The sequence below is a fragment of the Chelon labrosus genome (assembly GCF_963514085.1).
Source record: "Chelon labrosus genome assembly, chromosome: 17".
Classification (NCBI taxonomy): domain Eukaryota; kingdom Metazoa; phylum Chordata; class Actinopteri; order Mugiliformes; family Mugilidae; genus Chelon; species Chelon labrosus.
This window is the reverse complement of record NC_140350.1, coordinates 4,750,568-4,774,492: the sequence shown is the minus strand read 5'-3', so window position 1 is coordinate 4,774,492 and position 23,925 is coordinate 4,750,568. Positions and strand designations below refer to the sequence as shown.

Genomic DNA, 23,925 nt, shown 5'->3' with positions numbered 1-23,925 from the left:
ACAGCAACATGCCCATAAGCAGTCTGTTCTTACCACTTCAGGTCTGTAATTACATAAATGCATTCAATTATATAAGGAGGCTGCTTTAATTTCAAAATGTTTTTGGCAGTAAACGGGTAAAAAGAAACTAGGATCAAATGGGGAAAATGCTCCCGAAACATTCTGTTAAAAAAGGTAAAGATTTAATATTTTGACACGTTTGCATTCTGCATAATGTGCCTGATTATTATGCTCTAGAAGTCCCAAAACCATCTGAACATACAGTACATTCCCCATTTGATTATATTTGGCACCTTGAAATAGTAAGACCATTGTGTACTTGAAAAGCATGTTATTATTTTACTGCTTGAACCAAGACAGACTTCGCTATACTGTATATCCAAAGTTGAGAGTATTATTCTGCAAGATACATTTAAATTAGTTATAATTTGTCATAGAAGGTAGAAATCCAGTGTTTATGCATGTTAATCAGACACAGAAAATTAATTCGAGCATCTGCATAAAAAAAAAAAGATCCTTCATAAGAGCAAAATCAATGCGTTCCCTTTCAACTTGACATCGTACGACACAAGAGCCAAACCAAAAGCATTCCAGCATGCACTCCACTTAAAGATAACAAAGCAGAAATCTGACATAAACTTTATCTTATAATACTTCTCTCGCTAGCTTTAGAAAATCTCATTTCATTTGCATGTAAAGCCTTTAATTCCACAGATCACTGCATACTATATATATGTACAATTTTAAACCCATCACAAACATATAAAGAAGGTCATCCTTAAGAAGCTTAAACAGCTCAAGTCAAATTTATTTTCCTAAATTATTTTACCTTCATGTCGGCAATCGTGACCTAGCATCGCTTTAGTCTCATGATGGATATCTCAGCGTGGAACAAGAGCCACGTGTAAACTTACGGCAGGATAATTAATTTAAAATGGGTTGATTCCTCCCACTGCTCAAGTCCACATTAATGGGGAAGAGATAAGAATAATCTTAGGAGTTGGTCAGACCTTCTAGAAGTCCGGCCAGAAGAGGCTTATCTAAATCCTCTTGGCAGTGCTATCTGAACAGTCAGAGTAGTGCTTAAATTTGCCTGAAAAGCAGCTCTTATAAATACAGCAGAAAGTTCTGCTGATAGCGCTCGACTTTACTGCTCTATATGACTGACTTATTCAAAATGCCGTTGAATAAAACTTAACAGTAAAAGCATGGTTTAGCCTTGGAAGTATAAATCATTTCAGGACGTGAATATGTGCACTACAAATAGCAAATGTCCAGGCTAAACTATTGGCAAGCAGTGTTCTTTGTGTGGTTCTTTTCTATCCTTGATGGCTGGGAAGTGGTAATAAAGTTAAGGGTGAAAGAACTGCGTCCCTCCTGTGGGATCGGTGTCACTGAAAGAACAAGCCTGTCTGATTGTGGGTTACGAGACGCTCTCTGCCAATAAGCCTTCACTGTCGCTCTGCCTCAGAGACTGCCTGCTGGAGTTTCTGTCCACCTCATCCTCTTCATCAGATTTGCCAATACTCAGGTGTCGCCGGTACACAGGAGGGCTGTAAGGGTCAACACACACAGATGCAACATTACATCATTACTTGGTTACTTACAGGAGAAACAAAATTGAAAGGTATAAAGAAGAAAAAGGGGTTAGAAATACAAGTCATGGCATACCACGAGCAACATTAAAGCTCCAAGAGTGTTATCGACCATGGTCAGTAAATAAAACATTCGCTGAAGTGGGCAGGAGATGTTCACACTGTTATCATGGCTTCTTCTAAGTCTTATTTTTAATTAGTCCATGGGAACTCAAAATATCAGCGCTTCCAGATAAAAGTGTTACCAGAACTAACCACCAGAAACTATTACTTAACATTTGTGTAGTATTCAAAGAACAAAATCACACAACAAACACTTCCCATGCAAGAATATCAGTATGGTTGCGCAACGGCCAAACATTTGCAAGCAGTATGTGAAGTTAGTAAAGTAAATGTACTAGGGATTAATTCAGCTCTGATGTGATTGATAAAGTACAAGTAATGGCTGGAAAGAACTGAGGCCCTTGTATAGTACCTTGCTTCTACATTCTACATACCACACTCTTAAAGCTTATGGTTCTTTTCAGCCTTAGACTGTGTTGCCATGACAACCCAACATGTAATAATCAATTATTGCCCTGCTACTTAATTTGCTGTACAGATGTCGAAATAACAAGACTCCCATTCTACTGGACTATAGTACTGTTCTGTAAAACACAGTGAAAAAAAAGCACAAAAAAACAAGTGAAACATGTCTTTTAGCAGTCACACACAGGAACATGAAATGTCTACAACCGATGTACAATTATCTACAACCTGTAATTTTTAGATATTTGAAAAAGCTTGAAGCACTCTACAAAACTGTGAAGATTCTCAGTCAAAACTCGGTGGTATATTTAAGTGCTACAACGAATACAACTGCAAGACATTTCATCTCTCACCCAAAAGGGTTCTTCAGTTCTGACTGACTGGAGGAGTCCCAGGCTTTTAACCCTCTAGTGAGGTTGTTAAGTACAGCAGTATTGGACTTGAAGTACGGCGAGTTCTCGTCTGGTCATACAAACTGCTGCATGCTATAATTTTGGAAAAACTGTGATCTCTTCAATTTGATTGCCACAAGCTGTGTAAGTTGGTCAAGACCAATTCAAAAATGTAATAAAATTACATCCTTAAATGAATGGGTGAGTTTAAATGAATTCATTCATTAATAAATCAATTTCCCATCTAATCAAACCAGCCAGCAAAATAAGTATTAAAAATGGCAAATGGGTTTGGATACTTCAGCATGTGGCATGCTCCAGGGATCAAACCTCTAACCCACCAGTTTGTGGAGAATCCACTCTACCCTCGGAGCCACAGCCACCTTGACCTGAAGTAACTTGCATCCTTGGGTAGATGATACATCCCATTGTGAAACAAGCCTGTTTATCTACAGCAGAACTGGGTTTCAGTGTAACTTGATTCAGCAAGGAAGATTTGTTCACAAACGTTTTACCTCTGTTCTTCCACAGTGATCATGAGCCGTTTCTGCTACTCTATTCTCATCGTCACTTCTGCTTTCCCACACTGTCAAAATTATTTAATTTCAACATCCCTCCTCTTGTCTAAAGATCATCTGTATTTGGCTGTATTATCTGAGCCAGTCAGTCCCTGTTCTTTAAATTCATTGCAATTCTGTCACTCTGCATTTCAGACTATCTATCATGCAACATTCTGCCCCAACTCCACCTCATCCTGGTTTTCTAGGGTGTCTAAATCAAAGTTTCCTTCAGCCTGTCCTTCAGCCAGTCCTGTCCCTGTCTATTACATCTATCCTACCTTATCTCTATCATGTCGCTTCTCATCTGAGCCCAACCACAAGCTCTTGTTTCCACTTCCAAATGATCTCTCCTTTTTGCAATGTCATGGCTTTTCAATGTTAAACAGCTCGCATGGAACCTCTACAGTGGTATTTTGGGTGAAATTTTAAACACACACAGCAAACTGGCATTTATTACTGTCATTCAGTGTCCTAAGCCTGCCTTAATTGATCAAGGGCCTGTGTTCAAACTGAAAGGCGTATTCACATTCAAGGACAATTGTCCTACCCACCAAGTCACTGTCTTGCATTTTAAGTGACACAAGAATGAGACACTCAAACTGTCAGTAAAATTACTCTTAACATCAATAGGTTTTGAAGGTTGGAGCTAATTTTAGCTCTTTGATTTTGACGTAAAGTGTCTACATCAAATAATATCAACAGTCCCATCACGACTCAGCAGTTGACATGTAAAGAGAAAAACATTCAGTGCACCATTTCTGGTGGAGTGGGGGAAATAGATGTAAAAGCAAAAAGAGAAAAGTAACCTCTGATGAATTGCAATGATGGATTACTTTAAACCTCCTAAGCAATAACGCTATCAGCTGTTGTTTATGATGGCATTTAGAAATAAACTGAAGTGAATATGGTGTGTGTCTATAATGCAAACTAGAGGTACCTCAGAAAAAATAGTGATATGTTCAAAGTAAGACAAATATTGGCTAGAGTAAAGGAAAAACAAAGTCAACATTAGTGCATCACAAGGATTATATATTTCCACACAGCAAACATTATTAGTATATGTAATATTAGTAGGTGAAACATCCAGAGGCGGTTGCATTAATGCCAGTCTCCTTGGTTATCACATCAAACTTCACCTTGTTCTGTTGGTATCAATCACTGTCAGGCTTGTAGAGGTACTTCATCACCAAACTGTCCACCTTCTTCTGTTTCTTTTTTGTTTCCTTCTTGCTCGAGTGCAAAAGCTCCTTCTCATCGTCAGATTGTTGTTTCGGGCCTCGTTTAACACTGCTGGAGCTGCGGTAGGAGATTGTTGAGTCTGAGGAGGAGGAGGAGGAGGAGGAGGAAGAGGACTCCGACGACTCTGAGGAGGAAGAGGAGTCTTCGGACTCACTCACTTTTTTCTTGGATCTCTTCTTCGACTTCTTGGACTTCTTCCCTCTTGAACTCTTTCTGCTGTGATGGTCATCTGAGGATGACGTGTCGTCCGATGATGGGACTTTAGTTTTTTTGTCTTTTCGACTGCGGGAGCTGCTGGTACTCAGGGTGCTGGACGGCCGATTACCATAGTCCAGAGCGGAGCCTGATGAAGAGTGGCGCAGGCTAGATGTGCTGCAGCCCAGCCCCTCATCTTCTCCCTTTTTCCTGCTGTCCTCACTTCCTTGTCCCTTCTTCTTGTCTTCTTCCTCACCACTGGACTCATCGAGTTTGCTACGTTTGAACTTAATGGGTTTAAAGCTCAGCACCTCATTAATTGCAGCCTCCAAGTCAGGGTCCAAGTAGTTGCGGTGGGTGACTGTTTTAATGTCAGATGTGTCTGGCAGAGTGCTGTCTGAGGAGCGTGGCTGAGCTGGAGTAGAAAAGCTGCGACTGAGGGAGTGGGGACTGTAAGATGAGTTTCTCCCTTCACTGAAAGCCACACTCTTGCCATCTTCGTCATTGTCATCATCTACATGCAGGCCAAATTCACTGAGGCCACAGCTGCGGGCAAGAGACAAGCGAGAGCTGCTGCGCCTGTCATCTTTCCAGGAGGTACTGCGATGCAGGGATCGAGGACTAGAGCGGCTTACACTGCTGATAGTTGACTTATTGTCATCATCCATGTCCAACATGCCCCTCCTGGTGGACATCCTGCTGGGCGCCACAGAGGATAGCATGGACTCCTTATCAAATTCAGGGCTGCTGCGGGAGGTCCAGCGGGACTCCAAACCCTTCCTGGCTCTGCTGGTGGCTTCAGAATAGGCCAGGGAGATGATGGAGCCTTTGTCATCTAAGTCTTCCTGTGCTTGACTCTTTTTCCGGTCTTCCTGGAGCTCTCCAGACTTTGACTTGGCTTTGCGAATGGAGGCATGGTCTGGTAAGTCAGGCTGTTCTTTCAGAGTGCTAAACAGGGAGCTCTCATCGCCTGTCCCTCCTATGGAGTCCTTCAGGTTGGAGCGTTTCCGGTAGCTTAGGGAACTCATGACAGACACTGATCTGTTCTGCTCTACCTCTTTCCAATCTTTACCGTTGTCACTCATCTTCTCCTTACCTTCTTTCATTTCTTTGGCATCTGCATTTGCTGCATATCTACAAGGTTGCATAATAAATGTACACCGGTGAAAACCAGCTGATTTTTTTCTTCTTGTAAAGGATACATTCTAATATTTAATTTTATAAAACATCCACAGCTGATATATGATAAGACTTTACATTTTGCATGCATTGACATTGAGTGATGAAACATTGTCACAGGACACATCTGTCAATTTCATTTTGTCCTTGGGACCAGTCAAGAGTCAGGGAACATATACAGTACCTACAGCTATTGCTGTTATGCACAGTGTACACGGTAAAAAGTGAGGCAATCAACCAGTGAGAGATCTATCTAACAGTGGCAGAGGCGTCATTTAGCAGTCGTGCCAACTGGCCATGGGCCACCTCAATAAATTTGACAGCAGGCGCTTCCCCATTCCGCCTCCTGTCATTAGACAGATTACTGGGAGAGAGAGAGAGATGACACCTAATCATGTGAACTAGCCGTCCTCCAACTAAAAACTGCCCCAGGTAATTGTGGGACTTTTATTAAGGGTAGAAATGTGGCCAATTTCCTCACTACCATACCAAAGGAATATACATGGTCGTCTGATAAGATGCAAAAGGAGTGTGACGACTAACCTGGCACTCTTCAGACTTCCCTCTTCTGACAGGGTCTTGGTGGAGCCTTTGTTCTTTGAAAGCCAAGACTTAACTCCATCCACACGGTCCTCCACCTCTGAATCGGTTTCTGTCTCCTCTCCACTGTGAAGAAACAGATTCAGTTTGTGAGGAGCGTCCAGGACGATTAAGATTATTCACCTTAACGTGTCATTTTTACATTTTCAAATGCAAGAGTTTTCAGTCAAGTGGGATGATTTGAGATGTTTTTAATATATTAAAAAAAAAACAGACTTGACAGTTTTGTAAAACCCTCACTTTGATACTGTTATAATAAACTGCCTAAATCTGCCATGTGTGACAAATCAGCAACATTTCAGGCAGATTTTCAGACAGAAAATTATAGTAAATGACTTGTTATGTGAATATTTTATGCACTGTCACATCAGGAATGTCACAGGTAAAATTATGGTTAGTTTTTCACATATCAGAAGGTTATTGTTAGCACTGTGACAGCTGGATTTGTTCTCTCATAATAACAGGGGTTAGTATGATGCAAGGCAAATCAGACAGGCTGCAGTTAAGCAATACAATCATTTTAACAGTCGAGATGTGCTCTCATCTGTTTAACAGACAAATGCACTGCAAATGCATTAGTAAAAAACACGGTATGCAGATGAAGCTCTTGGAGGTATAATTAACTTGTTTGGCTGGTCCTAAGCTGCTAGCATCTGTGTGGCACAGCACCTGCCTCTTGTGATTGGTATTGGAGTGGAGCAGTGAGACAGCCCCATGGCAATACGCTTGACATGGCAATCAATAAGCAGAGACCTACAGATCCTGATGAAAAAGCTCAGCAGATCCCACCTGGATAAGGTCAGTCCTCATTCATTTGTTTCAAATGAATATTCAGAATTATGCATCCCATTGTCCTATAAGGTTAATGTGACAGGAAGCGGGAAGTCGAGTGGTATGACCCCCTACGCCAATAATGTCATCACGGTCAAAATGTATTATGGGAGGAAAAAAAAAAGTTTGAGGACACACTGCAGTGCTAGATATACTGCCTCCCTTGGCTCAGTGACCGTTTTGAAATTGCACACGTATATGTTCCGAGGTCCTGAAGTATGTTTGACGTATGTTGCTATGGTAAGGTCTGTCAGAGAAAATTACATTCTCCATTACACAGCTCTTGGTTTCAAGACAGCACACTGTATATTAAAAACCACTGATGACAGGGCTGTTGTCGGAGCAGGCGCAAGTTTTAGCTCTTCTTGATTAATGGCAGACTTTACTATTATTTATAGCCTCACCTAAAGTAACTTTCAAAGAGCCAAGTTTCATCAATCTAAAATATTTGTCTTGCATCTCACGGAATTGCAGATATATTTCACCCGGTGACTACAGACAGCTGACTGTCGTTAAAAATGAGAAACAGCGATGCAGGTAAGATCTTTCTTTGTGAACAAGCTTATCTATCTGAGCCCTGGAACATGTAGCAAAATGCTTATAAGGCGCAAACACAATATCCAAGAGGTGTGAGATGACAACCAGACTGCTGAGCTCTATCATTCGTCCACATGCCATATGTGGATTTATGTAGGTCTCCCACTGCACCTCTCCTTTGTCATCAAGATTTGTGTCACACATTTTGTCATTTTTCCTCAGAGAACAAAGTCTGTTCCCTCAGCACTCTCTTTTTATTTTCGTGGTCTGCCTAAGAGCAAAAATAAAGGCGATACTCCTGCTGGATATTTGAGTATTGTGAATTAGTGAGCACTTAGGGCACCGGATTTCTGGAGGGAAGGTAATGATGATCCCAGAGTGATTAAATGGCCTGCTTATATTACTTTGCTGCTGAGTTTGAGAGGCGAAGCAACAGACAAAAACACGAGTTCAGCTATTATACACATTCATTTATTTTCCACTCCCTCTCCTCTACACTTCGCCCCTCTGCATACAAACCCTAAGATCAAAGGTTCATTAATATTAGCAAGTTGATTACACATGTTGCCCATTTGTCTGCTCTGTGATGCTGTGATTTTTTCACATGATATACTACACACTGAAATACTGAAACCAGCCCACAGCAAAACCGTCTTCCTCCCTCTCTCTAAAACACACAAGTGCGCGAAATAAAAGGTGGCTTGCAATTGAGTGCTGTGCAAATGGTGTCACAAACGATTTGTCCTTGGCCCCACACTACTAGCTAACCGGTCCTGAGGCTCGTAGATACAAACAGGCCCCAGGACTTTAGAAGTGAACATTAATCGGTTCTGACAATTGGCCTGCGCTGGTTGTAAATCTTTGTCACAAATACTTACGCTCAGCACCAAATCTCGTATGGCTTGGTTCTATCGGTTTAGCCCTAAAATAATAGGACCGCTATTCCATATTTTCCGTGGTATCCATTCAGCATGAGCTAGTTTTGTAAGACAATGTGAACTACACACTGTGATGTAATTAACCTCACACCCTAGGATAATTATCACCTTGTGCTGAAGGAGAAAGAAACTTTTCCACCCAGTCAAGCATTTACATGTGTCGTAAAGTATTGTGCTGCAGTCTGTGAGGAGAAACACAGCCTGACAATCATTTAACTTACATTATCCTACTCTACAATTATGGTAATCCTGCTTTTGTAACCTCTGTTTGGAAGCACTGAGTACAAAAATACTGAATGGGAATGGTAATGTCATCTGGAAATTCCACTTCGTAATTAGAAGAAAAATCACCTCCTCCATTACTGTTCATCCATGCTGCTAACGCAACGATGTCAAAGGAGGGAAAATGCAATTAAGTAAACATGACAAATCATTGCGCTTTTCCTTGAGATGCACAAAAAGAAAAGGAAAACACTGACAGGCACGGGCTGTCTGATGAAAAAGTGATAACCAAAAGCAAAGTGATAAAGCGTGTGATGGCATGTCTTTTTGGAGAAGGAGGTTAAAGTGGGAAACTGGATTCGCTACAAACTGAAGATCACGCTCTGGTGAAGGTTTAAATTATGCTTTAAACGTGCTACAAAGAATCATTTCATTCTATAAAAACTGAAAGAAAATTGGATTCAGTCACTCAAAAGAGCATGTTTAACTGATGAATATGCAGTTTAAAAGCCAGACAAGATGAACTATTTTAAGTTAAATGTTTCACAGCACAATGAAATGAGATAGGATTAGTATTTGCATGCATGGAAATCAACAGGTGAGCTCTTACTTAAAGCGTTTTAGTAGTGCACTGTGCCATCGCTATTGTGCACCACTTGTGCAGCCATGGATATACAGTCATATGCTCTTCATTTCACAGTCACAAGTGCCACTCACATTATTCAGTTCTTCCACAGCACATGTACATTATTCTCACCACGTAATGCTAATAGAATATAATAATATAAAATATGACCATAGTCAGGCAGAGACGCTCATTCAGTGACATTTGTCCCTCAGGCCATAAGACTCCACAATGCCTCCCTGTGAGGAACCAACTGGACTGTGGTCATTGCTGATACTACTATATATTTACAGATGTGAAAGAAATTTGTAGTACATAATAATATTAGATAATTAAAAAATATATTATTTATCATTCTCATGTGCTGAGAATGCGAGTCTTGCAATCAAGACACTAACTCAGTGAGACATTTGCATGTGCTTTGGAGAAACTGCAGAGTAACAACTGACGGTCAAAAATAATAAAAAAAAAAGTTTAGTGCAACAACTTAGGATGGTGTTTTGTGCAAAACTATTCAAAAGGACAATGATGCAGTATTAGCACAAGTTTGTTACACTTGGCTGTGACTCGTCTGGGTCATATTTTCCAAAGCAGTGTGACTGCTTTAAATGAGGATGGAGGTTGATATGTGAGGTTTACATTTCATTTGACATTCTGCCGAGTATCCCACATGCCATCAGATTTTTCAAATAACTTCTTATTCCTCTAAAAGAAGAAAAGCAACCCCAAGAAGTGAGGCTGACTGTGTACAGACACCTCCAGACACTTGGCACGGAATAAAATGAATCAAAAATGAAACACCAGTGCCATCATGTTAGCGTAGCTTTTATCAGAGATGTATAACAAAGGCGACACTTTCATCCTGTTTAAAATTACTTCTCCTCACAGTGTTATTGTGAACAACCCAAACTACCCAGACAAGGAATACTGCATTATTCTCTCTTGTGGTTGAAATGGGTGAGAAAGAAACCTGAAAACAACCATAACGGCAAAAAACAAAGGATGCATTTTCCATTCTCACGTTTTGCTCTTTCTTTTCTGATATTTTGTCACCATGTCTTGCAAACTGCCAGAAGTGTTGAAGACACCAAAAAGGGAACGAGGAAAAGGAGAAACAGAGAAGGTGAGATACAACAGTGTAAAAGGCGGACAAAATGAGATAACAGCAATTAAACAGTTTGCACTTGTACACATTTTACACTCATAAAATAGCTATCCATTGCGATGTAAAGCAGTGACTGTGTGAATAACGTATGTCTGCTCAAACAGAGCCGGTGTGTGTGATGTCTTCTTTTCAGAGGCCTGTTTTATTGCAGTCAGTGTTTGTCTTCCGTGGGCTCAGAGCAAGCATAACCCTGAACCCCACTGCAAAGCAGGAAGGAGTAACCAAACAGGGAAAACCAGCACTGAAACAAAAGATCTGAAGCAAGAAGCCAAATGAAACCATTTGAGAAGTATTTGGGGTACAGACAGTGTTGTACGACTCAGAGTACAAAAGAGTACTCTGTCAGAAATTGATGTTGGAAGATGTGGGAGAATAAAAAAATCTTTGTTGTGCCTGACAGCCTATTAAATAACACATTTCTCATTCGATGACTCCCTTAACTTATCAAGGGAAAGTGTTGTGGTACTCCAGTCCTCTACAATGCAGTGGTTGTAGCACACATTACAGATTTACTGAAGCAAAAACAATTGCATCTTCTTTTGGGGAAGATTAAAGCTGCACTGTACCTGTTGATTAAGTCATCATTGTCATCGCTCTCCATCTCATCCTCAATGGCAGCCTGAAGGTCCCCTATCCTCTTGAAGGCCAGCTTAAGGTCCACTTGTAAGCTCTGATTTGCCGCCTCTAAGCTCTCGATGTCCATTTCCTGGTGAATGGATCACAGCACAGAAAAGGCAAGGTTACCTCATCTAGTGTAAACACCTGTGAATCCTATCAGGTCACCCAGCACCCAAGGCCTTACCAGCTCGTGCTTCTTGCGGCTTGCCTCGGCCTCCTTCTTGGACAGCTCAGCCATTTCTTCTTTCATGTCCCTTATCTGCCTCTGAATGCGCTTATTCTGGTCCTTCTCCCTGTTTTCAGCAGCAATGCGTTGGTTTCTTTCCTCCGTCATCTTTTCAAAATTCTCCTTCAGACGACCCACCAGACTCTGGGGAGCAGTCGATGTGAAATAGGTGAAAGCTAAGGTCATACGGCCTGGACAAGCGAACAACTCTTAGGATAAATTATTGCGTTCATTCTGCATTAATCCTTAAAAGAGCCCCCAGATTGTTATAATAAGACTATTTGCTTTTATCATTGGTCATCAGGATTGAATCTCAGGATCTATATGAAACCCTAATGCACAGGAAACACAGGTTAAAAAGATATGCAACTAGCAAATGATATCAGATCATGGAGGTAAAAGTGTAAACCATCATTGGCTTTCATTGGATAATCTTTATAATCTTCACAGCTGAATCTGAGAATTCAGTTTTCAAACTAAAACTACTTCACGTTACAGACAGTGGCGGTTGAATATTTAGATTCTTTTTGAAAATACCTAGAAATATGTGGCATTTCATTTATATCAGAAATATCAACACTGATCTACTGAATGTGGTTAGAATTACCAGAAGCACCTTAAAACTGTGTAAAATGCTATAAATCTAAAAACATATACTGTATTTCTTGGATGTTTTTCTTAACTCAAACAAATGTACACTATGCAAGGAACACCATAGCCTTGCTTTATATTATCTGCCTCTTTATAAATAGAAAATTAAATGTCAGATCTCTATTTACAAGCTCACAAGGCATGCCTTTTACATTTTACGAGACCAGCAGCATCATTTCACCTCCAAGCGTTTGATCTGCGTCCGCTCATACTCCAGCTTGGTCTCCAGTTCACGGATCTTGGCCTCCTGACGGCTCACAAGAGACTTCTCCACCATGGACTGCTCTTGGAACTCTAACTGGCTCTGCAGCGAATGAAGCTGGAGGAGGGGCACACACACGTACATGCACATAAGCACACAGAATCACTCCCCAGGGAGCAATGCTCGCTGCACACCTCCTTCTTGACCTCTGCTTTCCGCTTCCTCTCTAAAGTCTGGACTATAAATCTTAAAGGGAAGTGCTGACGTTATGTGCATGGATTAAAACTTAATTAATGTTCACTTTTTCACCCGTTTTGTGTAAATCTAATCCATCTTGGTAAATATAAATATTGTGTATCCAGTCTGAATAATGAGCTCTAGATAAGCCTCCAATCTACTACAAATGGTCAAAAGAAGAGCTTGTGGTTCAGGCCTAGTAATTTCACAGGCTTTGAGAAGGGCTTCTGCTCCATGCAAAGCACGTTTGTTCCATCTCAGTCGTTTTCTCATGACTGATAAAAGGAAGAAAGATACATCACAACAAAACCGGCCCAAAAGGCAGCATGGTACCTAATGAGGGACTTTGCATCTGAGACAAGGAGGATTTGGAGTTCTCCTTTGATATTACTAAAGAAGCCAGATTTCCCTCCTACTGGGGATGAGATAACCACTTCAAGGTCAGATGATTTAGATAGCTATCACTGCCTACACTGGCAGGTTTTAACAATGCCTTACAGCCAGCTGTGTGTCTCCAGTGTAGCCAAAAATATTCTGATGGCTGGGCCCTGAGTGCCCCAAAGCTTTGGCACATAGCTTTTAATAGAATAAAAACAAGGTAAGCTGTCAGAGGGTGGAAAGAGACAGAGAGTGCTATGATTTGAAGCACATTCTGTTTTACGGTAAATGGTTTATTTTTTCTGACCACTGTCTATCCATTAAAAATGCAAATGCATAAACAAAGAAAATAGGTATGAAACACCTGACAAATTAGAGGTTATCATGTGAACAAATCAGAAAAACATGATAAAAGCACAACTATCAAAATCAGCCTAATCGGGTGCATTAACCTTTTCACCACATGAATCCATATTTATGCTGAGCCTCAACCATTAGCTGACACCACAAACACAGTATAGAGTAATTTAACCAATCACCTTAGAAACAGGCTAATTAGCTCCAGGTTTTTGACACTTGTATAATTCAAGTACAAAGCTGTGCTGCAATCTGTGAGCCAGTTGTGCGATGTTGCAGTGTGAAATCAAGAATGACAGGCTTCAGTCACCCTTGCAGCTCTCTGTGACATTTATACTGTGACCATGTAGCTCAAATGTGTGCTGGTTCTAGGTCAGCATGCTAACATACTCACAGTGATAACATACTGATGTTTCTCATGTAAAATATCATATCACCAAAGTCTGAACAAAAATAAATATTGGCAAGTCATATGTTGGATTCACTGACGTTACAAAATTGGCCTGCCAGTGGTTCTAGAGGAAAAGGTCAGGGTATTACCAAAGTCAGCAGGATTCATCCACTGGCTAATGAATGTTGCCATCTCTAGTGTGGCCCATCAAGGTTAAAAGCTGTCTACACATTTTCCATTCCATTCCATTCAAACAGCTTGATGTTTGTCATTTAAATAAGTGGTTTAAAATCCTGGTTGAATATATGTTACATTCTGTCTATGTGTGCTATTAATGTTGCCAGATAATTACCAGAATATTGTCGCTCATACTAACCAGTCAACTCTCAAACTCAAAGCGCTTTACAGTCACAGACACATCTACCCTTTTGCTATTTATGGCACAGTGCATATACGCTGATCAGGCATAACATTATGACCACCTTCCTAATATTGTGTTGGTCTCCCTTGTGCCTCCAAAACAGTTGTGACTCATCAGAGAATGGACATGGGCCTTCTGAGGGTGTCCTGTGGTGTCTGGTAACACAATGTTGTTAGTGGGGGCCTTTGGGTCCTATGGGTGGAGGGGAGGGGCCTCAGTTGATCATCCCACAGATACTTGATGAGTTTGGGATCTAGTGAATTTGGAAGCCAGGTCAACACCTTGTGCTGTTCTTCATGTTTTTTTAGTTGTTCCTAAAGAGTTTTTGTGTGTGTGCGCCTGTGTCAGGCTGCATCCTGCTGGGGATGGCTGCTGCCATCAAGGAGTGTCATTGCTATAGGGTGGGGGTGTCTGGTCTGGTCTAGGTGGGTGCTACATGTCTAAGTAACATCCACATGAATCCCGGGTCCAAAAGTTTCCCAGCAGAACATTGTATTGTTAGAAGATGATCAATGTTATTTACTTCACCTGTCTGTGGTCATAATGTTGTGGCTGATCGTGTATATAATACAACAAATATCACTATGTTTTCTTCCAGTCTACTTTAGTCGTAGGTGTCCGGATCTTGGACCACTAAGTGGCACTTGGGCAGAGCTGTTTTGCTGGCTGCAACATACAGGCAGCTCTGCGTGGGAGTGTGTGCGCTCAGTCACACGTTCGTGCCTTGCTTTCGAAGTCATCAAACTCACTCTGGTCTGCACACTCACGTGTATGGATTGGTAAAACTGCAAGGACTTTCCAAAACAAGTTCTTTGTATGCAGAAACAGCAATCAGTCATCACGTTGTTTGCAAATGCGTCGTGCCTTTATACATGTTAAAAGCACATGGCTAGGGGCATTGCTTAAAACTGAGACAAATACCTCAGAGAAGAGGGCAGAGGTTGTATTAAAAATATATAATCCCAGCAAACTGTGCATAAACGAAGCATACACTCCGTATATGCCTGGAAGACTTAGGGTACATTTATATTGTGAGAAATACAAATATTGATTAACATAGGAACATTTATTTTTGCAGTATTTCTCTCCTGAGACTGATTGATGCCTGGGTTAGGCAGTATTCTAACAAAAGTCAGTATTCTAACAACAACATCATCTAACCATCAGAACTCATAAGATATGACAACAGGAATTTATACAGAAATTATGTTTTCACGTTGAAACACAACTTGACTTTGGTCATTAATAATTTCTTTCTGTTATATTTGTCTGTGAAAGTAAATGCATAATGAAGTTACATGGTGTGTTAAATGCTCATGTAGATGTACTGCGGTGCTTGGCCAAAGCACACCAATGAATGGCACGTGGTCACCGTTTTTTTTACAAAGTATGACATTTGAAGTGTGACTTGTGACGTGAGGTTGTTTTTTGTCTGTGAGGGTGAACCTTCTGGGTTTTTCAGTTCATAATATCAGCTGCAGTAATCATATGAACGCATAAAATAGCCATCTCACAATAACAAGGTTTTGCCATTATGTCCAATCCTCGCATTTTATCACGGCGATAGCTGAGTCATTGGATGAGCCATTCGATAAACAAACAAACCCCATTATCAGTTTAGCACTGTTTTTATACTACTCCCAATTGTCACCTATTTATCCACCTGAGAATGGGTCATTTAAAATCAAATAATGCAAACAACAACCACAAATGAGATAAAGCACAGACACACAAGCTGCTAGGTGAAGTGGAAATGACTAGAATGAGAGCTTTGATTTGATCTAATTAGTTCAAACCATTTTGACAGGCTCTGAGTTTATGTATGTTACCCTCCCTGTAAATTTGAATTCTGTGAGGTGACAGTACTATTTCTCTCCTTGACTCTAAACTCCTACTATTTACATGTAAATTGCATTGCAATTTTGAGAAGAAAGCTGCCACCGGAACGAAGCATTTTCGGTCACAATAATCAGTGCAACTGTGAAAAGCTGAGGCCTAATCAGAGAGAAGTGTCGAGGCAGCGGGCAGGTTCCTGCCAGGCAGCTGTACGGCTTTTCAATACTTCCTTGTACCTTTTCTTGGATTTCCTGCTTCTCCTTTGTGGCTTCTTCCAGCTGGGCCTGCAGGTCACTGATCTGGCTCAAGTCCCTGGCAGACTAGTACATGCACACACACGGACACATAAAATCAACAGACAAAGAATTAGGGTATGTGAACATATGAGTGTGTAAGAGTGTGAGAGTTCATGTATGTTTCAAACATCTATGAAAAAGATCCAAGTCAAACGATTTGTCATGTGGTTTGCAGTGGAATAGACTGCCTCTCCCTGATTTCAGAACACACGCTGTTTAGAGGGGAATATGTCCTCCAAATCTTAGAACCACTGTACTGGAGAAAAGTTGGTGTATGATCTCACTGCATTTCAAAATAAAATGCAATTAACTACATTTAAAAGGAATTACACTTGTTTGTTCTTTCTTGTGGCTACAAGCCAGAGTCTCCTACCTAAAGGCAGATACCTGAGATTTAATAAGAGCTGTATTGCTATGGCATGCGAAAAGATGTCTAAAAAGCTTGACAGGATGTGGTACCTGAGAAACTGCAGCCTTGTGTTTCTTCATCAGCTCATTCATGTCCTCCTGATCCTCCTCCATGCGGGACTGCAAGTCGTTCTTCTCTCTCTGCAGACGGCTGACTTGCTCCTCCAGCTAAGAAAGAACCAGAGAAGGACACACAGTTTTTAGTATCGTATGACAGGGTTTATTCATGAGCTATTGAATATGATAAGTGGCCATTAGCTGGCCGGGCCGTGGAAGTCCTGGAATCTCATCTAATGGCAATGAAACACAATCTGGACAGGGTTCTGGCTGGGGGATGAGACCAATTGGAGATAATCAATTGGCTCATTTAGACAGGGAAAAGTGCAGCCAGTGCAGCATACTGGTGATGTCCTATTTAGAGTTCATCCATTGAGTTCAGGGGGGAGACTCAGGCCCTCAATATGCATCCTCTAATCTCAGACATTTACAAGACCTTCCCTTGCCATAAATGCAGCAATTAACAAGCACAGGCACACAGCACTCTGTGTGTCATCCCCAGAGACACAAACATCCTCAATCTGAAATGCAGGCAGTACTCTCATGAGACAGCCATTAATGAGCAGATGGAGGGGAAAAAAACATTCGACAAAGCTTATTTATCCATTAGAGCAAAATGTTGAAATCAGACATATGCCAAAGGGCATTTATTATTTTAATATGCCACCATGGGTTGATGATCTACGAATCTTAATGTCAGAGCCCTGCCACTTTTTGGAGAAAGTAAATTTAACAGGCACATGCCTTCATTAAATTAGAAATAGTTCATTTATTTGTTGTAGTTTTTGGTTCAATTTTTTCATCAAAAGAAGGATATAGAAGATGTAAAACAAACACGGGGTTTGTTATATTGCATTACCTGTAAATGTGTGATAAACACAATTGATTAAGTCACAGATAAACAAGGCGCAAAAACATACTCCATTAAAGGAGTAGGCAGAACTGATTGGCATTCAGGCCCATTCAGGTGAATAATTGGAACATAATTACTGCTATTCCACTCTGCATTATATGTTGCACCCTTCGTCACACATTGTTAACGGATGTCAAAACTCACCGATATCTTAGCTTTGGCTACATCCTCCATTTGGATATGCAAGTCCTCTATTTCAATCTCCATGCCCTTCCGTGCCTTCACTGCTGCTGCACAAGTGAACTCTGACTCCTCCAGCTGAGAGAAACAGGAAGAAAGAAATGTATCAGGAAAGGGGGGAGGGAGAAAAATCATTGGGCCAACATTAAGAATCTATGCACAATTTTTAAGCTCAGATCAAAAACAATATGTTTTTTGTTATATCAGTTAGTATTGCACACATATTATCTTCTGGTGCAAACAAAAATGTTTATTTGACTCACGTACTTGATTTTTGAGCTGGGCAATCTCCCTTTTGCTGGGGGCGTTACTTTTCAGGTGGTCCAGCATAATCTGTGCATCAGCCAGAAGGACTTTGGTTCGCTTCAAGTCTTTCTTCAGCCTCTTCTCTGTCTCCACATCCCTCTGGCTCACCTGAATGACAAACCACTTCTTTACAGCCAGTGTTGTTACACATGACTTTCCGTCCTCCTTCAAAACCCACAGCACCTCTCCAGACTCAAAAGCATTTTCTTTCCAATCAAAAGAAGTGGCCCACACTAAATCGCATGCACTTAACTGCACTGACAGAGACCAGAGGCAGAGTGATGAAAGTACCTGGTCCTGAGCATTCAGCAGTTTGGACTCCAGCTCTCGTTTCTCGCGCAAAACTTTTTGCTTGTCCTCATACTCCTCCTCCAGCTGCACCTCCATCTGTTTCAGCTGTAGGACACATAAACATTGTGCCAAGATGCACAAACAGATGATCAGTGATAAAGCCAGACATAAGACATCATCATCAACATCATCCACCCTGTTAGACATGGCTGCTCTCACACATCAAAGACAAATGGATCCCCCCTGAGCAGGTCTGCTAGCCTTTAAAGCCATCAAATAAAATAAATGATGTGAAAGTCCATTTTTTTTTTTTTTTTTTTGAACAGTACTGCTTTCTGTTCTCTAATTTGTATTGCAGGCTGTCTCTGCAGTGAATAATCCATACAGTAAAATTCTTATTTATACGTTCTTTCAACAAATACATGAAATAACCAATTCAGCAGCTTTGTTTATTTGAAAAAAGTACAATAAACCTCAAGGATTTATTAACGCAATTGGAGGTTTCTCAGTGCTGCCTTGATCAAGCTCCGTTAATTGTTAGTCCAGTAAATGTAGGCCATGAATAAGAATGAACAAAAAATTACACAAAATAAAAAAAGAGAGAAATGAGCAACGCCTACCTTCTTACTACAGGAGTGCCTGATCTCCTCCACCTCTTCATCCTTACTCTCAATCTCTTTGGAGTGGGTCTGCCGCTGCCTCTCCATTTCCATCTCAAGCCGCAGCTTAGCCTGAGCACATGACGGGGACGCACATGACATATAACGCACAGCAGCCATGAAATTTAAAAAAGATCAAAGTAATCTGAGTTTAAGGAACCTTTGTGGAGTTCAAGGAATTTGTGGTTAAAATTGTGTGTATGGGGGGTGGGGGTGGGGGGTGTCCTAGAGGTTAGAAAAGTAGCATAAAAATATTTGGGTGGAGGAAGTGCATGAACAGCACTGTTCCCTCCGTCTACATACATGGCTAAAGTAAAGTGTTGCTCTTAGCATGTGTGTATTCACTACTTACGGATGGGTAAAACACAGAATTCAAATTTGCTGTGTGTAAAACAGACTAATACAGAGTAATATAGCGTAAGCAGCTTTTTGAAATAAATACTCAACCTGTTCCAGCATTTGGATGGTTCCAGCCTGCTCGTCCAGCTCCTCCTCCTGATCTTTCACCTTGGCCTCGAGGTCGCGAAGCTGCTTCTTGACCTTGGCCAGCGAGGCCTCATCTTTGGACTCCTGAGAGGACAGATCCTGCAGCTCTGCTTCCAGCTGCTGCACCTTCACACTCATGGCACACAATTCGGTGTCCTTGTCCTGCAGGGGGAAGACACGCAGTAATCTGTACAGACGTCTGGACCATCCCAGTTATGTCACACAGAGAGCAGAGAGACCAGACATGATGTCCCCAAAAGAGGACATCTGGAATGTGTAGCGTAAAGAAGCTTACCTGCAGCTGCTGGCGGAGGTTAAACATCTCACCAGTCATTAGGTCTTTGTCTCGTGCCAGCTTCTCCCTTAGGCTCTTTTCTCTTTGTACCTCTGCCTGAGCCTGGTTCTGCTCCAGGTCAAATCTGGAACACACACACATACACACAGACACAACTCAGGAAAATGTTGATTTTACAAAGAGTTTCAAAGGCTTGATTAGTTAAATATCATGGGGAATTAAAGCATTTCATTACACAAATTAGCGATTAGGAGCTAAACACACAAAACAGTATCAACAATATAACACAGGATATAAATGTAAGATACAGCTGAGGCCTCTCAATTAATTTATCAAAATGAAAAGACGTTGTTCATTTTAAAGGCTGTATTAACAAAGCAGTACCATGCACTTGACACAAGAAAAATCTTCTCTACATTATTGGCTTTTGTGTACAGTATATGTTCCTTAGATTTTAAGATGAGGAGATGTCAGGCTATCCTTGCCACAAAGGCCGACATCAGTTTAGAGCCACCTCTATTTTGGCCTCTGCTTTTATCCTTTTCTATTAGCCATCAATCTACCATCGGGTAGTAATAATGAGCAAAATGTTTTCTTCAATTGTCTCGGGCAGAAACACTTATGGTTAGTGAACTTAACAGCTAAGTGTTTCATGCTGTCAGCTCGTTGTAATTCCCTGTTTTTCTCTCTGAAGCGCAGCTGAAAATAATTTCACCCACAGAGCATCTTCAATTAGCCACAGGGGAGAGATCGCATTCTGCCACAGCGATAGCTTCTCAAGTGCTTAAAGTCTGAGTCATTTTCTCAGCTAATGCAATTCCACAGATTACAGAACATCTCAGTCACTATTCAAATTAAAGAAAACTTCAGCCTTTTGCAAGTGGGTGTATGCTGGCTGAAGAAAACAGCTATAAGTTCTCTTTTTCATGTGTGTTTATGAAAAAAATAAAAAAATAAAAAAGAATGATAGACAGACAGGGAGTGCGAGAGAGTAAATGGTGACTGACTTCCTCTGTTTCTTTTCCAGATCGTGGTTGCGGCTCTGTAGGCCCTCCAGGTGAAGCTTGGTGTCCTGCAGCTCGGCAGTCAATTTCTGACACTTCTTCTTCAGCTGCTGCACAGAGCGCTGCACATCCTCATTATCTGTTTGCAAATCAGCCAGCTGCAGCATGCATTTACACACACAAACACATACATATTTTTATTATTCTTTTAACCTTTATGCAATTAAATGAATACATGGTAGTCATATAGTAAAACAGAACTGAATTTTTAAAGTTACTGTTACAAATTTATTCTTGCCTTTCTCTCAAGATGTCGTTTGCTCTGCTGCTCTGTCTCCAGCTTGTCATCGAACTCCTGCTGGAGTTTCTTTTTTGTGAACTCCATTTCACGAATGGCTCGATTGTATTTTATCCGCCACTCACCTCCTAGAGAAAAGCCATAGAATTTAGAAAATGTCCATGTGACATTTGGGTGTCTCCTGCCTTTAATGCAAGCCTAGCTGGGTACACAGACGAAGAGGCTCAAAAGCTCAGAAATGATGGATACTGTGGATTATGGAGTGCACTGTACTGACTGTGATGGTTATCACATTCAAGGACTGCAATAATATAATCTTTCAGGAAGTAAAACTTCTTTCATCAAATCCCGACCTTATGAGGTCAGAAAATTCGAAAGGAAGCCACGTAGCAGCCTTTGCATTTCAGCTCTAATCTTGGATAAACCTATGGTAAGAATTCAGAGCACGCCACAATAGTAGTTAGAGAAGGACATGTCTAAGTGGCACTTTCTACAGTTCTTAGCCGACCCTAATTCTGGAGCTGTCAGAGGCTATCAGAACTATAACAGCGGCCAGGCAGACATTCAGGTTCAGGTTCATTTCCAAGCCTTATCATTTTAGAGGCTGTCCATTTCTCCTTCACATACCAACACCGGCTCCTCCATCAGTGCTGCTCATTAGCATATATATAGCATAATGACAACTTGCAGGGCCACCGGCTCTGATCCCAACGATTATTTTCTCATTCATCTAAGAAGTCTGATATGCTCTGTAATGGCTTGTCTGCTGAGGTGGGTTGAAGGGGGTGGGAACGCAAGAAGAAAAAAAAGCCTCACGGACAATATGCTCTCAGCAGGTGCTCTCTTTCCCAGCAGGGGGAGACCAGCAACAGGCATTAGTTGTATGCCTGGCAGCGAACATCTTAATCCCGTTGTGGTAAATTCCAAGCTTGGAAAATATACTTAACAGCATTATGCAAAAAGTCTTACTGCCATGGCTCCTGCTCAAAAAGTCAAACAAAGACATCCATTCCTGCAGCTACAATTAGCACAAGGGAAATTTTTCAAACTGCGCACATAATACATGTATCAGCGGTTCAGCAAATTATGCCTCTGACCTGAGCTAACATGCCCATTAGGCAGGCTTGGACAAGCTCCTGCAAGTGTCATGAGCTACGATTAATTGGGGAATTTAAAATATAGATATTCAGAAATACTAATGACCATGAATGTGTTCCAAAAAGAAAGGGAAAAGTCACTGCAAGTCACATTATCAAAATGATCAACTTTAGGCTCTGGATTAAATACACGGGTGTGCATGTGTATCTATGGTGTCATATTCAAATGTTAACTAGCAGTTTCTAGCTCAACTAACCAGCATCGTCCTCATCATCCATCTCCCCATTGAGCTCTGATGTTTTCATGAGCCGTGCTTCCATCACCTCCATCTCCTGTGATTCTAATTGTTTCTTCATGGCATCAAATTTAACCTGAAATGAACAAAAAAGCACTACTAAAGATAAGTCATAATAGACTGGATTTTTTAAACTCTCTAATGTTACAGATGGGTTTCATATGTATATATATTTTTATATATATCAGTGCCTGTAGATCCTTCATGTCCTTCTCCAGGCGGAGTCTCTCTGAAGTCTCAGTCTCAAGCAACTGGGATGCTGACTCGCTGGTGCTTCTCTCATCAGCCAGCTCTGCCAGCAGATCTGTGATCTGAACATAAACATGCACAGACACACAAATGTTATTATGCAAAACTCACAAAGTAAAAGTCAAATCTTTAACTAATACCACCAGTCTCAAACACCATCCTCCCAGGATGCATTGCTACAGGGACCCACCCTACTCTCCAGTTGATCCGTGTTCAGCCTCAGCTCATTTCGCTCTTTCTCCACCCTCTCCAGCTTCAATTTCTGCTGCTGTATCTCCTCCTGGAGCACAGAATATAATTATATAAGTTGCATGTTATATTGCAGGTAAAACTGTGAAATATTAAGTAGTACAAGAAAAGTCAAATATTAATGACAGGAAGCGGCATACTGCAGTTCCAGGCAATGCATTAAAGGCTGTCATACTGAGAGAAATCTATAGGATGGGACGTTATCAAACAGAGAGGCCTGCTCACGTCTTTGCTTTGCATCTGCTCCTCGGTGAGTTGGACCTTAATGAGGGGCTGGACTGTGGTGAAGAGCTTCCACCATGGCCAGCCCTTCACACCACGATTCTTCTTAATGTTTTTCTGGACGCACCGGATTGCTAAATCCTGAATCTAAACACACATACAAGAAAATAGTCAGCACAAAATCCATTTGTTGCGGGTGCAAACACAGAACTAATGCAGATTGTAGTGCAATTGCAACTGTGTATGTTAATCTTCTAATAAAACTAAGACTTTTATAATTAATACTGCATATATTTTAATAACTGCACCGCAGCAGTGTGACCACGGTGTTTAATGCAGTACACTGCATGAAAACTAGAGTTTGAATGCAGACAGAGTGTAATGCACAAGTACCACACGGTCCAAATGTCTGTGGATCAATGCCAGAACTGCTTACTCACTGGAATAAATTCTTTACAGAACTCATCTACTCTTAATATGCTATCCCCAATTCTAATGAAGACAATGCATTCTTGATTCTTGGGATATATTGTCTGTGTTTGGGAAAGTAGATATCCCAGGACCTGCCAGCCTCCTCTAGAGAGTTTCTGCAGAGTGTGTTCCAAGGCTGGGAGCTAATTTTTGATTAATTAAATCAAACATGTTGGCAGCTAATTCCAAGTATTACACGATTTCCATGCTGCTTATGCATGAGGC

The 23,925-nt window shown here is 41.1% G+C and overlaps 1 protein-coding gene across 1 annotated transcript in view; it reads right to left on the bottom strand.

The window, feature by feature from the left end:
- Positions 1–4,103: 4,103 nt before the first annotated feature.
- Positions 4,104–23,925, bottom strand: part of LOC311502643 (unconventional myosin-XVIIIa-like) — a 55,751-nt gene continuing 35,929 nt past the window's right edge. Inside the window, exons 21-40 of the mRNA XM_084564968.1 lie at positions 23,233–23,376; positions 22,949–23,038; positions 22,701–22,820; positions 22,471–22,585; positions 21,117–21,244; positions 20,822–20,976; positions 19,815–19,938; positions 19,481–19,681; positions 18,995–19,105; positions 18,375–18,479; positions 18,045–18,191; positions 17,742–17,855; positions 16,679–16,795; positions 16,160–16,243; positions 12,283–12,420; positions 11,409–11,594; positions 11,173–11,312; positions 10,463–10,507; positions 6,232–6,354; positions 4,104–5,643 (exon numbers count right to left, since the gene is read on the bottom strand). Coding sequence (XP_084421094.1) covers positions 4,227–5,643; positions 6,232–6,354; positions 10,463–10,507; positions 11,173–11,312; positions 11,409–11,594; positions 12,283–12,420; positions 16,160–16,243; positions 16,679–16,795; positions 17,742–17,855; positions 18,045–18,191; positions 18,375–18,479; positions 18,995–19,105; positions 19,481–19,681; positions 19,815–19,938; positions 20,822–20,976; positions 21,117–21,244; positions 22,471–22,585; positions 22,701–22,820; positions 22,949–23,038; positions 23,233–23,376 — 3,804 coding nt within the window. The 3' untranslated portion in view covers positions 4,104–4,226. The remainder of the gene's footprint in view (positions 5,644–6,231; positions 6,355–10,462; positions 10,508–11,172; positions 11,313–11,408; positions 11,595–12,282; positions 12,421–16,159; positions 16,244–16,678; positions 16,796–17,741; positions 17,856–18,044; positions 18,192–18,374; positions 18,480–18,994; positions 19,106–19,480; positions 19,682–19,814; positions 19,939–20,821; positions 20,977–21,116; positions 21,245–22,470; positions 22,586–22,700; positions 22,821–22,948; positions 23,039–23,232; positions 23,377–23,925) is intronic.